We start from the raw sequence: 17,825 nt of genomic DNA, 5'->3' as shown, positions 1-17,825 counted from the left end.
AATTATAATACATTTTTAAATCGCTTGATTTTTTAATGATTGCTAATGTTCATTTTTTTAGAAGTGGAAACAACATATCCAGCAGAAAAAGCTTGACATTAGGAAACATCATTGGAAGAAATACCATTATAAAATAGCTTGAGGGAACACTTAAAACAAAGCAAAGTGTTATTTTTTAATTTCATGTTTCTCATCTCTGTCATAAAGCTCTGAACAGTCTGTACTTTTTCATATTAAACTTTGAGATTATTTTGGTTTCTTTATAACGGATATATTAAAGTAATACTGTGCTTGCTGTAAGACCTCTGAATGTGCAGTGGCTACCTGCGGAGGGCTCTTTTAATATAAAACTATTTAGAAATACAAGATAAAGGAGCCTCTTATAAAGGCTAAAAAATAATAAATAAAATTCGCTAGTGATATTATCTTATTTAATGGGAGTCTGGCACTACCTGTGTGCAACATAAGGTAGCAGCAAACACACTGATTTTTGTGTAGTGTGTATGTTCTGTAGTGTGTCTACCTGTACACAACAGTGACAAAAAAAACAGCCATTAAAAGAAACACCCTGTACGTTTTTCATGGCTATTTTGCATCAGTGTATGCATCCATTTTCTGGCCGTGCATCTGTTTTTAATGGCAGTTTTGCATCCATTTTGCATCACTTTTAAATGGCTGTTAAAAATTCATGTAGTTCATTGTTTTTTTTTTTTGCCATCAGTAAATATAATGTCCCCCATGGTGCTCCCTGGACATTAATATAATTTCCCTCTTAGTGGCCCCCAGTATATATAATGTCCTTAATGGCTCCAAGTAAATTGAATGTCCCCATAAGTGGCTTTCCGTATATTTAATGTCCCTCTTAGTGTGTCCCAGTATAAAGCCGACCAAAAAAAAGAATAATACCACTTGCACGCCCCTTGCTCCTCACTGGAGGCAGCAGGACCTGCGCTCCCAGCATGACACCATGTGACATCATCATAGGTAGCATGGGGCCTGCTGCCTTAAGTGACGGGCTTGCGTTAATAATTCCTAAAAATGACCATCACACAGCCATTTTTCACTATCATGTGCGTGTAACCTAGATAGCACTTATTAGCCGCCACTCTCATGAGAAAGAAGACCTCATAATTATATACATGAACTATGGGCGATCCTCTGCCATCCCCACCATCACTGATTGATAGCTTTCTCTATATGCACAGTATAGGGGGATCAATGTCAGCCAGCAAGGAGGTGGTGGGGGGAATGTGGTGCAATAGGAGCATGGCAGCAGATAAGGTGTAAAGGTGATGCCAGTAATGAATTATTAAAAAAAAAATTGAAAAATGATTTAAATATCTCAACACACTACAGTTAAATGTGACGCTTGTACAATACTTTTGTTGTGATGATGTCTCTGAAGATGGCATATGGAGTGTTTATAGTGCCACCTAGTGGAGGTAACTACCGTGTAGTAGATGCCCTACCTTTAAAGAGTCTGTTTATATAACTAAGAATATTAGTCAAACTAAAAAACTTATATAGGGTAGCTACCTCCACTAAATGGCACTACAGAGACAAGTTTCTTTCTCTTGGAAGTGAGTTAAAATGGTATTCTGGTTATATCAAGTTATCATTCTGTGGATAACTATCAGATCAGTCCACTAATCACGATAACGGGCCCTGTACTACATATGACCCCCAAAATGAATGGAGAAGCAGGTCAAGGATGTGCACTGCTGCTCTATTCATCTCTGGGGGTTGCTCGAAATAGCTGAGTGCGTGTACTATCTCTAACAGTCCGATAGAAAAGAATGGAGCAGCAGTACACATGCTTGACATGAGGTTCCATTCATTTCGGGTTATGAGGCCCCTGTTCTTGTGATTGGTGGATGTCCGAGCTGTGATCTAATTATTATCCTCTATAATGTGGATAGGGGATAATGTGATGTAATCATAATATCCCTTTAATTTATGTATCTATATAATAAAGCAACTAATAACTAGAAATAATATAAAACAAGCAAAAAACGAAATGTGTTTTTTTAAATCAATATTTAATATGCATACAAGACGTAGTCTTCACGTTTCAGAATTACCATATTTTTGGTCTATAAGACAAACTCATAAGCATAAAGAGCAGAACATACAATTTTTACTGTATTTATCCTATGGGTGATATAGAGTTTATATCATACAGACACAGTACAAAAGCCAATGCCCTAGAATATTGCCAGGAACAGTGCCCCTGACTATGACAGCCACAATACCTCATCACATTGCCAGCCACAGTGCCTCCTTACTATGCCAGTCAGTGCCCCATCAAATTGCTAGTTACATTGCCTCATCACATTGCCAGCCACAGATCCTCATCACATTGCCAGCCACAGATCCTCATCACATTACCAGCCACAGACCTCATCTCATTGCATGCTACAGTGCCCCCTGACTATTCCAGCCATAGTGCTGCCTGAGCGTACCCTGTAAGAAGCAGTAATACGAAGCTGAAGTTACTGGGATGGATCTGTCCTGTGCACAGCATGGAGAATGGGACCTGTCTACAAAGGTCCTGGCAGGGCAGACACTGCACATATTTACTGTGGTATGTGTACAGAAATATGGGTACACGATGTGACAGTTCAATGAGCAGATAACAGTACATGCTGTGTCCTCATAACTGCACTGCCAGAACCTTTCAGTTACTAACATAACAGAAGAGTCTCCTGCTTCTAATGCTAGCATTTGGACTATTAGAAGCAGCAGAAAAAGTGTGTCTAATAGAAAAATATGGTATTTCATTATAAACATAATGGGCTGTATTTAAAATGTATTCATACTGTATGAAGCAAATAATTGTAGCGTAGAATTGAATCAACAATTACAATAAAGCAAATGTTTGTCACTTGTGTTTGTGACACTGTCGAAAAAGTAATTAACCATTTTTTTCCTCATATTAGGTTTTAGAACTACTGAAGAATTTTTATATGAAATTAGGTATGAATCTGAAGAATCAAAGTCTCATCTGGAACCATCTGTGGGAATTGAACTAGTGAGAAAGGAACGTGATACACCATCTGGGATTGTCACATTAATCTTCAACATCATTTTTGCACCCAATAAGTCAATGAGGTAAAGCGTTACATGTGTAGAATGTTATGCTTGAGGTTATTCGTGTTCACATTAGAAGAGGGGAATGCGAAGCCTTGAACAGTCAGATTAATTAATGATATTTTATAGAAATATGTAAATGTAAGAAATGCAAATGTAAGCCATGTGACAGTTAAGAGGAAATTACATATTAATTCATAATTTGATGTTACACAAGATGACATTAGTTTGGATTGTGAAATGTGTGAATTTGGGAAGCCAAATAGGCTTAAACGGCAGTACATAAGAATTAGGGGGGAACATCACACATAACATCTTTGATATCTATATATGATGTGTTAAGACTTGAATTTAGTTCTACTAATTTAGCAGAATCTTATAAGAAACCATATTCCCAAAGCTAGCTGAAGCAGAAGGGGATCCCAAAGATAAGATTCAGATGAAACCATAATACAAACTATTGTACCCTACATTGCACCCTTCTATTGCTAGTATTCCTATACCTCCAATACCTGTGTCCTGCTCCAGTTAAAAAATATTCATTATTGTATTCTTTTGTACTAATTACATCTCAGGCACTCTGCGCTACTAGTTGTACAATGTGTAACCGGTGGAATATGGAAGTTCCCGATTCACTTTGTAGCCACTGAACCAAATGTAGATGATGTCATTCAGATTGAAGCAGTCGGACTTAACAAAGAATCAGCTGTTGGCTTCAGATTAACTAGTCAGACAAGGTACCGTCATTTCAGATTCTCTTTTAATTTTATTTCAAGTATTAACGCTACATAGGGTCAGATTTATCATTACATCACTTTTGGCTAAGTCAGATTTATTAATGGTCCTTTAATACTGTGATAAATGTTTGACGGTAGCAGTTTATCCTTCAGTAAGTGGCTTTACAAAAGTCGCACGTCTTTATGAAAAAGTCGCATGTTCTATTAAAAAGTCGCATAAGATAAGCATGGTCCTCACTGGAGTGAACTTGCGCAATTTTTGTGACTTTTTAAATTGTCGCAATAGTAAATCTAGTAAATGGTAAGTCTAGAGATTAATTTACATAAGAAACCATGCAACTTTTTCACTCCATTATTTTGACTTGAGCTAATAGGGTTTTTATAGAACTTGTCCTATTGTTATGTACAATGCTGATAGTGTATATACCTTATCACACATACATGTTTAGTGCTCATAGTATCCTGAAAATGGATATTTACTGATTTTAGCAACAGTCCTACAAAAACTGGAAATGTGTTATATTTAATACAATACTTCATTTGTTCATTTATGCAAACTAAGAATGCTCAAGGCAATGAGATGTAAACATATGGCTGAATAAATCTACTTAACTTTTTAGAATTTGGATGTGCTGCCACCTTCTTTTTATTTAACATTTTAAAGATTGTGCCATATCCAAGTGGCATACACCCATTAGTGGGGACATCAGTGCTGCCTTTTATTTTCTTCTTTTCATTTATGTATTGTAGATTCATATGGTGATTTAAAGTGCACTTCCAGTTTGCTGTATGTTTTATTATGTAGCAGTTACTTATTTATAAACCGCCTAATATACTTTTTTATATACTCACTTTTACATTAAGAAAAATTCTATTCAATATAGTGTGACAGTAATATTACTATTAATAGACAAGAATAAAGTTTTACAATCTGTTTCTGAGAGCTTAGGCTACTTTCACACTCGCGTTTTGTGCGGATCCATGACAGTTCAGATAATACAACCGTCTGCATCCGTTCAGGACAGATCCGTTTGTATTATCTTTAACATTGCCAAAACGGATTCGTCTTGAACACCGTTGAAAGTCAATGGAGGACGGATCCGTTTTCTATTGTGCCAGATTGTGTCACAGAGAATGGATCCGTCCTCACTGACTTACATTGTGTGTCAGGACAGATCCATTTGGCTCAGTTTCATCAGACGGACACCAAAACGCTGCAGGCAGTGTTTTAGTGTCCGTCTTCAAAGCGGAATAGAGACGGAACAGAGGCAAACTGATGCATTCTGAGCGGATGCTTTTACATTCAGAATGCATTAGGGCAAAAACTGATCCGTTTTGGACCGTGTGTGATAGTCCTGAATGGATCTCACAAACGGAAAGCCAAAAACGCGAGTGTGAAAGTAGACTTAGCTGTGATTATTTTTGTCACTTTTGCCAAAATAGTCGCAACAGCAACACAGAAAATGGACAATATTTCTGTAATTCTGTAACATTTTAAGGGAAATGTATGATTCTAAATGAATAGCCGACCATTCAGTATACATTCTTATTAAGTGTACCAGAGCAGAAGTCATCTTTGTTATGACTCTGAGCAAGAGTCTTAATATCCATGTGTCCAGCTGAACAGCTGTCGTTTTACAGGCAAATTTACAAAACTGTTCATTCCCGATAAATGCCTAATCGTTGAACAGGAGAGCTGTATCGCCCTTTTTGGGAACAAACAGTTGTTTGTCATCAATGACTTATTTTTTCAGGGCAGCAGATGCCTGTTTACTAGTGTTGGGCGAGCATGCTTGACCGAACACCATTTTCACTCGAGCATCGCGATGTATTCAGCCGAACACCGCGTGTGCTCGAGCGCGATGCTCGAGTCTCCTGCTACACAGCCAATAAACATGCAGGGGAGTGCTGCCACTCACTGTAATGCCATAGCAATGTTGTTTACTGGCATTACAGTGATTGGCTGGCCGGAACGCGTCATTAGGTAGCTAGAGAGCTTGCAAGGTTCGACATTGTGGCCCTGTGTGAAACTCACTTAGCAAATGAAGGCCAACTCACAGAAACAGGAGGCGGCTACACATTCTTTTGGTGTGGACGTGGCAGTGACCAACATCGTAAGTCTGGAGTTGTCTTTGCAGTTAAAAATCATCTTGTTTGCCAAATTTCCAATCTTGCTAAGGGTGTAAACAATCATCTCATGTCACTGCAACTTCCATTACTACGTGGAAAACAAGCTACGCTTATCAGTGCCTATGCACCCACAATGACAAATCCTGATGAAGTAAAGGACAAGTTTTATAATGATCTCGATGCCCTTCTTTCATCTGTGAAGCTCACTGACAGAATTATTCTACTTGGTGATTTTAATGCGAGTGGGATTGAATCACTTCACCTGGGATGGCGTCATTGACAAAAACGGAATCAGCACATGTAACAGGTCTTTTTCTATTGAAGACATCTGCTCATAACTTGGTCATTACTAACACCATCTTCCGCCTACCTACTCGCAAAAAGATGTCCTAGATGCACCCACGCTCCAAGCACTGGCATCTAAATGATTATGTCATAGTGCGGTGGAAAGACATACAGGATGTAAGAGTAACTAAGGCCATGCTGAGTGCTGACTGCTGGACTGGCCATACACTCTAAACTAAATATCCATATCAAACCTAAGTAGCGGCCACAGGGAAACATAGTTGTGATAAAGAAGATCAATGTCAATACATTGGTAAATCCCAATATCGCAGCCTCATTGGTAAAAGATCTTGAAAATCAACTTACGAACCTGCAAATGCACGGAAGTGCTGAGAAGGACTGGGAATGCTTCCAGAACATCTTGCATTCATCTGCACTTAAGGCTCTCAGACCCGCATGCAGGTAACAACGGGACTGGTTTGATGAAAGCTATTAAGAGATTAAGACCTTGCTAACCAAAAAACATTGCCTTCACCGTGCTCGTCAAAATGACCCGTCGTCAACTGCAAAGAAAAATGCTTTTATCAACACTCGCAGGACTAAACAGAGTAAACTTAAGATGCAGGACTCCTGGCTGAGTGCCAAAGCAGATGAAATTCAGAAGTTTGCTGATAGAAACAATACCAAATGTTTATATGAAGCCATCAGATCCCTGTATGGACCTCAGTCTTCAGGAAGCTCTCCTCTACTTGATTCAAATGATACAACTGTCATTACTGAGAAAACTCTGATTCTACAGCGTTGGGTTGAACCTTTCCACTCTGTGCTGAACCGCCCATCTACCATCAACAATGAGGCAATTAACAGAATACCCCAGGTGGATATCAACTATAGCCTGGATGTCCCACCATCAGAGGCTGAAACCTTACAGGCCACCAGTCAACTGTCCAGTGGTAAGGCGCCAGGATCTGATGGGATTCCGGCAGAAGTCTATAAAGCTGGTGGTACAGTGCTTGTTGAAAAATTTACCCAATTGTTCCAGTCTTTCTGGAATCAAGGTTCAATACCTCAGGAACTGAAAGACGCGTCCATCATATACCTTTATAAGAGAAAAGGAAATAGACAAATCTGCGATAATTATAGAGGAATATCACTTTTATTAATTGCAGGCAAGATCTTGGCACGAATGTTGCTAAATCGTCTGATTGATCATCTGGAATGGGGTCTGCTACCTGAGACACAGTGTGGTTTTCGCAAAGAGTGTGGCACGATGGACATGATATTTGCAGCTTCATGAGAAATGTCAGGAGCAAAATTGTGAACCAAACACCACCTTTATAGATCTTACCAAGGCTTTTGACACAGTTAGTCGCAAAGGCTTATGGCATTATGTCGAAGTTTGGATGCCCAGACAGATTCATCTTAATGGGAGGGCAATTCCATGATGGTATGGTGGCTCGGGTTCTGAGCAATGGTGAATCCCTGTCACAAATGGCGTGAAACAAGGGTGCATGCTCGGTACCAACCCTGTTCAGCATAATGTTTTCAGTCATGCTGTCAGATGCCTTTCAGAACAGTTCACTGGGAATCAATCTGACATATAGAACCGATGGGAAACTGTTTAACTTACGAAGACTCCAGGCTGTCGCCAAGGTAAAAGAGACTGTGCTTCGTGAGTTTTTTTTTTGACGATTGTGCCCTTAATGCAGAATCAGAGCAGGAAATTCAAGCCATTATGGACAAATTCGCAGCAGCATGTGACAACTTTGGCCTTATCATTAACGCAAAGAAAACCGAAGAGATGTACCAGCCAGCTCTGAAACCCCAATATCAAGAACCTACCATCACAGTGAAAGGATAGAAGCTGCTTGCAGCAGACCAATATACGTATCTTAGCAGTACCCTCTCCCGTGCAGTGATAATTGACATCGAGGTCAACTGCAGAATAGTGTTGATCGTGAATATTCTAACCGCAAATTTTTAGCGTGAATATTGACACTTTGTGAATATTCTAGATTTTTTTTCATCAGTACCCATGATCCCTCACTGCTTCTTGCTTGTGGGCCAATGAGAATGCTGCAATATCTTTGACTTTAGGAGTAGTGTTGATTGCGAATTATTGTATCGCAAATTTCTATCGCAAATTCTCTGATTGCCGATCTTTGCAATCAAGAAAAAAATGACTCAAGATCACAAATTCTCGAATATATGATGAATATTCACCAAAATATTTATGAAATATCGCAAATTCGAATATTGCCCCTGCCGCTCATCACTGCTGCAGAATTGCAAAGGCAAGTTCTGCATTCGGCAGACTGCGGTCCATTGTGTGGGATCGCCGTGGAATAAGCCTTGCTACAAAGCTTAAAGTCTACCAGGGTGTAGTGTTAGCCACCCTGATGTATGCTAGTGAGACCTGGACATTATACAGAAGACATGCTAGACATCTGAACCACTTTCACATGACTTACCTCCGTAGAATCATGAGGATCCAGTGGCAGGATAAGCTGCCAGATACAGAAGTCCTCTCCAGAGCAGGCTTACCATCAGTTTACACCTTATTGTTGAAAGCCCAGATGCGCTGCGTTTTAAGGATGCCAGACCTTAGCATCCCTAGACAGACCTTCTATGGTGAGCTGTCCAAAGGTAAGCGGTCGCATGGGGGGCAAAAGAAGTGATGCAAAGGTACACTGAAAGCCTCTCTCAAGTCCCTGGATATCAACATCACCTCGTGGGAATCTCTGGTGCATGATCGTTATACATGGCGTTCCCTGATCCATCAGGTTTGCCAGACATATGAATCCAGAAGGACAATCCTAGCACAGGAGAAACATACACTTCGTAAACATAAAGCTGCAAAATCTGAAACAAAAACATCCATATTTGTCTGTTCAGTATGTGACAAAACATTTAATGCTAACACAGGCCTTATTAGCCATCTAAGGATACATCACTAATGGTCGAAGATCTATCTATCAAGGCCCTCATCGAAAACGATGGATAAACAACATAGCACCTGATGAAACGTAGTTCAGAGGCTCAGTCTTAGTCAGGGAGAGCAGCAGCAGAAGGGACAGATAGTGTGGGGACAGGAATTGTGTATTTTTTAGGCAGGGTTTAGTGGCGAAAGGTGTTAGAGACCCAAAAGTCCTTTTAAGGACTATTATTTAATCAAGCTGCAATATAAATATTATTAGCGCAAACTGCGCTAAATTGCGTGCAATTGTTTGGCCGCTGCTGACAGTTACACAACCTTTGCTACATCTGTTGTGTTACATTTGCACATCCTAAATATCTGTGACATTCAGCGCATTAGTTTGGCTGCTGCTGACAGCGACATTACCTGCGCTACATCTCCTGTATAACGAATACACTGTATTCCCATGCACCCCTTCCACCACAAAAAAAGGTATATGGTTCAATCTTCCTTTTCTCATCCTCCTCCATCATATCAACCTGCTTATTAGGCTGCCCTCCTTCCTAATGTTTTAGAGGGTCAGCTCAGCAGCAGACCCTCACCCTTAATGTTTTAGAGAGTCACCAGCAGGCCTTCACCCCTAATGTTTTAGAGGGTCAGATCAGTAGCAGACCCTCACCCCTAATGTTTCAGAGGGTCAGCTCAGCAGCAGACCCTCACCCTTAAGGTTTTAGATGGTCAGATCAGCAGGAGGCCCTCGCCCCTAATGTTTTAGAGGGTCAGCTCAGCAGAAGACTCTCACCCCTAATGTTTTAGAGGGTCATCAGCAGGCCCTTGCCCATAATGTTTTAGATGATCAGCTTAGCAGCATACCCTCACCCCTAATGTTTTAGATGGTCAGATCAGCAGCAGGCCCTCGCCCATAATGTTTTAGATGGTCAGACCAGCAGCAGGCCCTTGCCACTAATATTTTAGATGGTCAGATCAGCAGCAGGCACTCTCCTCTAATGTTTTAGAGGGTCAGCTCAGCAGCAGACCCTCACCCCTAATGTTTTAGAGGGTCACAAGCAGGCCCTTTCTCCTAATGTTTTTGATGGTCACAAGCAGGCCCTTGCTCCTAATGTTTTTGATGGTCACCAGCGGACCAATCATAATTTTTTAAGGGTGTGTATGATGCCCTCCTTTATGTGTAATGAAGGGTGTATTGCAGTGCCTGTTCCTTATAATTTTTGGCAGCGCTTTCACTTAGCGCATAGCTTTTATGAGTGTAGGGGTCCCACTACCTGAACAATTCTACCACAATGTGAATGAGGTTCTCCTTTATGTGATATATAGGTTGTATCGGAGTGCCTCTTCCTTGTAATTTGTGGCAGCACTTGCACTTTATATACAAGTAAATATACAGGAAAGAATGTTTCCTAACAATTTTTCCTCTAAAATCGATTTTATCTTCGGTTTTGTGCGTATTATTGTCAGTCTGTAAAAGAGGCGTACTACCCGGACAACGTCGTTCCCAGCAGCGACCTGGGAGTCCAAGTTGCATCCAGACATCCTCCCCATGCTCTTTCCGAACCATTTCAGTGGTGTTTCCATCAATTTCCATCTCTTCAGAGCAGGGGGTGCCTGGTTTAATGCTCGGGTCCTCCCATTGACTTCCATTGTGCTTGGGGGCACTGTAGAGCACCCGAGCATCCCAAAGTGTTCTACTCGAGCATCTGAGCACCCGAGCACTTTGGTGCTCGATCAACACTACTGTTTACATTAGATTTTGAAGAATGTGATCAACCAATGAACAAATGTTTGCTCATTTGTTGGATGATTGGCAGCACATTTACACAGGGCAGTTATCAGAAACTAGTGTTTATATGATTATCAAAGGCAAAGGACAGGTCAAGAAGGAGAAACACAGCATAGTGGCGTTTAGCTTTTACAGAAAGAAGATCATTTGTGACTTTGGTTAGGCAGTTTCAGTGGGTCTGAAGATGAATTGCAGCTGATCAAGAAGTGAGTGGGATGAGAGGTAGGAGGCAGTTCGACATGGACATTTTGTTCTACCAGTTTTGATGTGAGTAAAGCGGATTGGTCCAGGGAGAGCTACTTGAGTATGGACATGATGGTTGCATGCTTAAAAGAGGAAGGGTTAGCCAGTGGTTAGCAATAGCTTAAAGAGGTAGGTTAGGGCAGAAATAACTATAGTGGTGACATTAGGGATAAGGTGGGATAAGATTTGGTCAAGGTCATAGGTAGAGACTTGTGATTTAGAGATTAAGCTGGAAAGCTTTTTTACTGTCACAGTGGTAAACCGGGTTATGTAGCAAGAGCACTGGGTAGCTGTGTAAGGGGGTAGTGAAGGTTGTTTGAAGCTTTCACCAATTTTGTCTATTTTATGTTTAAAATATAAGGCAAAGTCTTTGGCTAAGATAAGGAGTTTGTGAGGGGGCACTGAAGGATGGAATAGAGAGTTGAAGGTATTAAACTGTTTGGGATTGCAGGAAAGAGCTGATATGTGAGTTATGAAGTAGTTCTGCCTAAATGAGGTGAATACACACTTGAATATGAGAACAGCTTGTTTGTATGAGGTGATGTCTTCTTTACAGTGTGTTTTTTCAGCATCATCTCCCTAATATTAGAGATACTGTAACAATGTATCTGAACAAAGGGGGCTTCTAGTTTGTATCATAAAGGGATTCTGTCACCACATTTTACCCCCTACAGTAAAACATAGCTACTCGTAGGTCTCCCTGAGCTGTATAAAATGATGCCCTTATTAACTAATAGTCTTGATTTATTTCTTTATAAAATCGATTTTAGTGATATGCTAATTACTTACATAAGGTGCCTAAGGGGATGTCCTTTCCTAACTGCACACTTCGCTCGACGATGCCATTACCTGTAGTCAGCACAGGCGCAGACTACAGTGTGTAGTGCGCACGCGCAGGATTTCAAACAGGCTCAGGGATTATGTCAGGGATTACGGATTGGGCACCAAGTTAGGAAAGGACATCCCCTTGGGCACCTTATGTAAGTCATTAGCATATCACTAAAATCGATTTTATGAAGAAATAAATCAAGACTATTAGTTAATAAGGGCATAATTTAATACAGCTCAGGGAGACCTACAAGTAGCTATGTTTTACTGTAGGGCAGAGGTGGCCAACCTTACAGACCAAAAATAAAACTTATGACTACCAGGAGCCACAAGCTATACATTTACACACGAGTCATCATACTTTCTGCTATACAAGATGCACCTAGGTTTTAACAAAGAAAAATAAGGGAATTTTTTTTTTCATATGATCTGAGGTCTGATAAAAATATATTTTTCTTATTTTTTATTAGCAGAGAAAAAAAGAAAAAATATATTTTTCATCAGACCTCAAATCAGACTCCTCAATCAGATCACCAATCCTCATCTGACCTAAAATAAGATCCCCAAACCTCATCAGACCTCCAAACCAGACCCCCAAAATGAGACCCCCAATGCTAGGATCAGAGAACACAAATCAGACTCCCAGTGTCAGACCCTCAGTGCTCAGATATCTCCCCCCACCACACCCCCCAATGCTCAGGGTATTATGTCGGAGTATTAAACATGTGGTTTCTCATTTATTCAGCAATAACATGTAACCACAAACCCTAGTCACATTGGAAGGTCAATTCTTTTAGAATATTAGGGCTTTAACACACACACAGTTTCATAGGAATCAAATGGCTAATTTATCTATGGTTTAAAATATAAATTACTAAACAGACTGATTAGGACATGGTAGGTAACCAGTTCTATATAAGACTTAGCTAAAGCATAACTTATACTTTAGTAAGCTTGATTTTGAGTGCATTGTTGCAGTGTCAGACTGCTTTGTTACTTTTGCTACTTTAGGCTGCTTTCACACTTGTGTTTTTGGCTGATCCGGCAGGGATAAGCAAAAATGCTTCCGTTATGAACAGATCAGGTTGTATTATCTTTTACATAGCAATGATGGATTTGTCATGAACACCACTGAAAGTCAATGGGGGACAGATCCATTTTCTATTGTGTTCGTTTTGCTCCGCATCCCATGATGGAACAAGAACTGCAGCTTGCTGCGGTTTGCTCTCCGGTATGGGAACGCAACCAAATGCAATAGATTACATTTTGGAGCATTACATTCTGTTCAGTTACGTTTTGTCCCCATTGACAATGAATTGGGACAAAACTGAATAGTTTTTCTCCAGTATTAAGATCTTATGACGGATATCAATACCAAAAAATGTAAACTTAAGTGTGAAAGTAGCCTTAGTTGTTTCCAAGTTTTATGTGTAAACTAATAACTAGACTTCTGTTCTCTCCCTTCTAATCCTGCAATTAATAACTTCCCACTGGTGAACTGTAGAACGCAATTTTTACAAGTCTGAGCTAATGAATTCTTGTTACATGCCCTTTTTGCATGATAACATAATGGTATCCCAGTCTTATAACTGTAAACAGTGAAACTGATTATTAGTTTTTTTCAAACTTTTAATATCAGGTTGATATTAATTGTTAATTAGTCGTTTCCTAGTCTATAATTATTTTAGTAGTCATTTACAGTTTGAATTATATTTCTAATTGGCAAAGATTTGCTGAGGTTAGGTTACAGCGCTGGAGCAAGTTATCTATATGAATTTAATTTCAGTTGCAGGGGAGGATTAGGGTTTGATTAGAGCATTATGACTATATTTGTTTGGTTTTCATTGCATCTGGATTCCTGTGCTTACCACCAGTGAAAAGTAATTTTTTTTAGGATTGAAAGAAGCAATTAAATGCAGGAAGAAATCCTGTTAGGTGAAATGGCATTTTAGTTATTAAAATACAGATGAAACTCGAAAAATTAGAATATTGTGCAAAATGTATTTATTTCACTAATGCAAATTAAAAGGTGAAACTAACATATGAGATAGACTCATTACATGCAAAGTGAGATATTTCAAGCCTTTTTTTGTTATAATTTGGATGATTATGGTTAATAGCTTATGTAACCCCAAAGTCACAATCTCAGGTCCCATTTGCTCAGGGGGTATGGATTAATTAGCTGACTAGTGTGACACTTTGAGCCTAGAATATTGACCCTTTTCTCAATATTCAAATTTTAAATTGCATTACTGAAATAAATGAACTTTTGCACGATATTCAATTTTTTTCCCGTAAATCCTGATTCCTCTGGGGTGGTATGCTTTATGTCACTGGAGCAATTACTTCTTTGTTGCTTGTATTGTAAACATAAAAATGCAACAAGAGCGTCTTGTACTTCTTGTTAATATATAAGGGTACATAGAAGCATTCCACATGTGCAGGCAGTGTGTAAATATGTAATAGCTGCTCATGGAGAACATTATTAATGACCTTTTGCTGGTAAGGCTACTTTCACACTAGTGTTCAGAGCGGATCCGTCTGAGACGGATCCGCTCATATAATGCAGACGGAGCTCACAAGCGGACAGCCGAACGCTAGTGTGAAAGTAGCCTAAGATGTTCTAAATATAAAAAGTGCTTGAATGGATTGACCATTTTATCTTTACTTTCCTGTGTGTGCTATAAACAGCTGATTAACCCCTTATGGACATAAACAATTTTCCTTTTTGCGTTTTTGTTTTTTCTTCCCCACCTTCTAAGAGCCATAATATTTTTTAACTTTATGTTCACATAGCCATATGAGGACTTATTTTTGCAGGCTATGTTTTATTTTCTAATGACACCATTTAGTTTACGATAGCTTATATTGGAAAAAAAAAATTAAAAACAATCTTTGTGGGCTAAAATAGAAAAAAAAAATAACAAATGCAATTCCTTCATTTTGGGGGGTGGGGCTTTGGGTTTATGGCATTCATTGTGCACTAATAATGACATTCTTAGGCCTCATGCACACGACCGTTGTTTTGGTCGGCATCCGAGCCGCAGTTTTTGCAGCTTGGATGCGGACTTATTCACTTCAGTGGGGCCGCAAAAGATACGGACAGCTCTCCATGTGCTGTCCGCATCCATTACTCCGTTCCGTGGTTCCGCCCAAAAAATATAACCTGTCCTATTCTTGTCCGTTATACGGACAAGAATAGGCAGTTATATCAATGGCTGTCCGTGCCGTTCCGCAAATTGCGGAACGCACACGGACGCCATCCGTGTTTTGCGGATCCGCAATTTTCAGACCGCAAAACACACAAGGGCCTTATTCTGTAGGTCAGTAGGATTACAGAGATATCATTTATATTGTTTCTATTGTTTTATTTCGTTAAAAAAATATAACTTTTCCGCATCCCAAATATCAGTGACATTGACAGTAATTTTTTGTTAGCTGCTGTTGACAGCATCGCCATTACCTGTGGTACCTCTCCTATATAACGTTTACGCATCCCAAATATCTGTGACATTGACTGTAATTTATTTGCGCATACACTTAAAAAAACTGTACTACTGTACGTGTGACATACCTGCAAGCATATATACCATTAATTATGATGAAGGCGAGCAGTAAGTGATGGGTAAGTGGCCGTTCTGCTGATGGAGCACGCAGAGGCCGTGGTCCTGGGAGCAGTGAAACTGTGCCTGCTGGTAGAGCACAAGAAACACACTCAACCATGATACCTAGCTTCATGTCCCAGTTTGCAGGGCGGCGCAGGACACTACTCTCGAAGTCAGACCAGTGCGAGCAGGCGTCGGTTTAATTGCAGCAGATAATGCTTCCAGTCGGTTAAGCACCAACCTGTCTCCCACAAAGTCCAGTCTTAGTAGCCAAGAGTCTGGTCAACAGAATCCTCACCCTGATCCTCCTTCCTCCCACCATGGAGAGTCTTTGCAAACAAGTGATCCCACACTTTGATATTCCTAGGAGCTCTTAATTAATTTGGGCCTCTCGCCAAGCCTGCTTGAAGAGGGACATGAGGAGATCTTGCCCTGATTCCCAAACCCTTGAGCATCCACAGTCAGGTGAAGATGGCAGTGGGGAACGGCAATTAGTGTTTCACAAGGTGTAAGATGATGATGAGACAGTTGCCAATAAGTCAACGGCAATTAGTGTCTCAAGAGGTTGATGATGAGGATGAGACACAGTTGTCAATAAGTGAGGTTGTTGTTAGGTCAACAAGTCAGGAGGATGACCAGAGTGAGGAAGTGGAAGAGGAGGAGGTGGATGATGAAATCACTGACCCAACCTGGGAAGGTGGCAAGCCAAGTGAGGACAGCAGTACAGAGGGGGAGGGATCGCAGCACTGCTACAGGCTGAAAAAGGCAGTGGGGTAGCAAAAGGGAGAAGGTGGGACCCACCTAACAGGCCTGCAACTGTTCCCGGAGCACCCCCTTGCGGAAATCTCCCTTGCCAAGGGGTAGGTGTTCCGCAGTCTGGCGCTTTTTTGATGAAAGTGTGGACGATAAAAGAATTGTCATTTGCAACCTGTGCCGTACCAAAATGAGCAGGGGCGTGAACACTAGCAACCTCACCACCACCAGCATGATCCGCCACATAGCATCAAAGCACCCTAATAGGGTCCACAATCAGTGTCTGGGGGTCACACCGCTGCCTCCCCTTCCCCTGTGTTACGTACTGGCCAATCCCCTGTCCAAGACGCAGGCCCGGATGCCTCCCGGCCTGCACCTGGACTTTCGAAAGCACCATCAGCTAGCACATCCACTTCTGTGTCCCAGCGCAGCGTACAGATGTCCATACCCCAGGCCTTTGAATGAAAGCGCAAATATCCAGCCACCCACCCACAAACCATAGCACTAAATGCGCACCATTCCAAACTGCTGCCCCTGGAAATGTTGCAATTTAGGCTTGTGGACACTGAGGCTTTCTGCAGCCTGATGTCGGCGGCCGTCCCTCGTTACTTAGTCTCCAGCCGCCACTATTTTGCCCGGTGTGCCGTACCCGCCGTACAACAGCATGTGTCCCGTAACATCACCCATGCCATGACCAACGCAGTTATTGGGAAGTTCCACTTAACGACTGACACATGGACTAGTGCTTTTGGCTAGGGACGCTACATTTCCCTGACAGCACACTGGGTGAATATTGTTAACGCCGGGACCAAGTTGTACCTAAGGATTGCGGGCCCTACTTCCATCAGGATTTCCGCCACCACCTACATTAGTGGCTGCAAGCCCCCTTCTCCACCTCCTCCTCCACTTCCACCTCTGAATAGTCATCTTGCAGCACCAGTCAGTAGCTGGAAGCAGTGTATCACTGCAGTGGGGAAGCAGCAACAGGCCGTGTTGAAACTTATTTGCTTAGGTGACAAACAGCACACCGCCGCAGAGCTGTGGCAGGTGTGGAGATTCGCTCTGGTAGTTAGGACTAGCAGATGCAGTATAGAGGCAAAGTACACAGTTCTTGAATCAAACTGCAGTGTTTATTCACACATTGGTGTATAACAAAATGCAGATAAGGTGTATCACAAAACGCAGGTGGCTTGGTGTTGGTTCACACACAAGGAAAGTCCATAAACAATAAAAGTCACCTTTTCTCCTGGGTGTTAATTCACACCCTGTAGTAGTTCAGCCTCATCAAGTCCATTGACAGCCTGTTAGAGGGACATGAGTCCTCCAGCCCGGCTCAAACATGAAATCCCAGCACAGCCCCCAGTTCACAGCACACAGACTCCTGAGCTCCACTGTCAGAGGGAGGTAAATCCACCACACCTGGCAGTGCTGGCTGGTTT

At 41.2% G+C, this 17,825-nt stretch overlaps 1 protein-coding gene across 1 annotated transcript in view; it reads left to right on the top strand.

Annotated features, from left to right (window-relative positions):
- The window catches only part of CFAP47 (cilia and flagella associated protein 47), a 465,875-nt gene that overhangs the window by 429,222 nt on the left and 18,828 nt on the right, over positions 1–17,825 (top strand). The window contains exons 55-56 of the mRNA XM_044285568.1: positions 2,940–3,111; positions 3,666–3,827. Coding sequence (XP_044141503.1) covers positions 2,940–3,111; positions 3,666–3,827 — 334 coding nt within the window. The remainder of the gene's footprint in view (positions 1–2,939; positions 3,112–3,665; positions 3,828–17,825) is intronic.

Source organism: Bufo gargarizans, chromosome 3, assembly GCF_014858855.1.
Source record: "Bufo gargarizans isolate SCDJY-AF-19 chromosome 3, ASM1485885v1, whole genome shotgun sequence".
Lineage (NCBI taxonomy): Eukaryota > Metazoa > Chordata > Amphibia > Anura > Bufonidae > Bufo > Bufo gargarizans.
The sequence above is the reverse complement of the archived record's forward strand: the minus strand, read 5'-3'. Positions and strand labels throughout refer to the sequence as shown.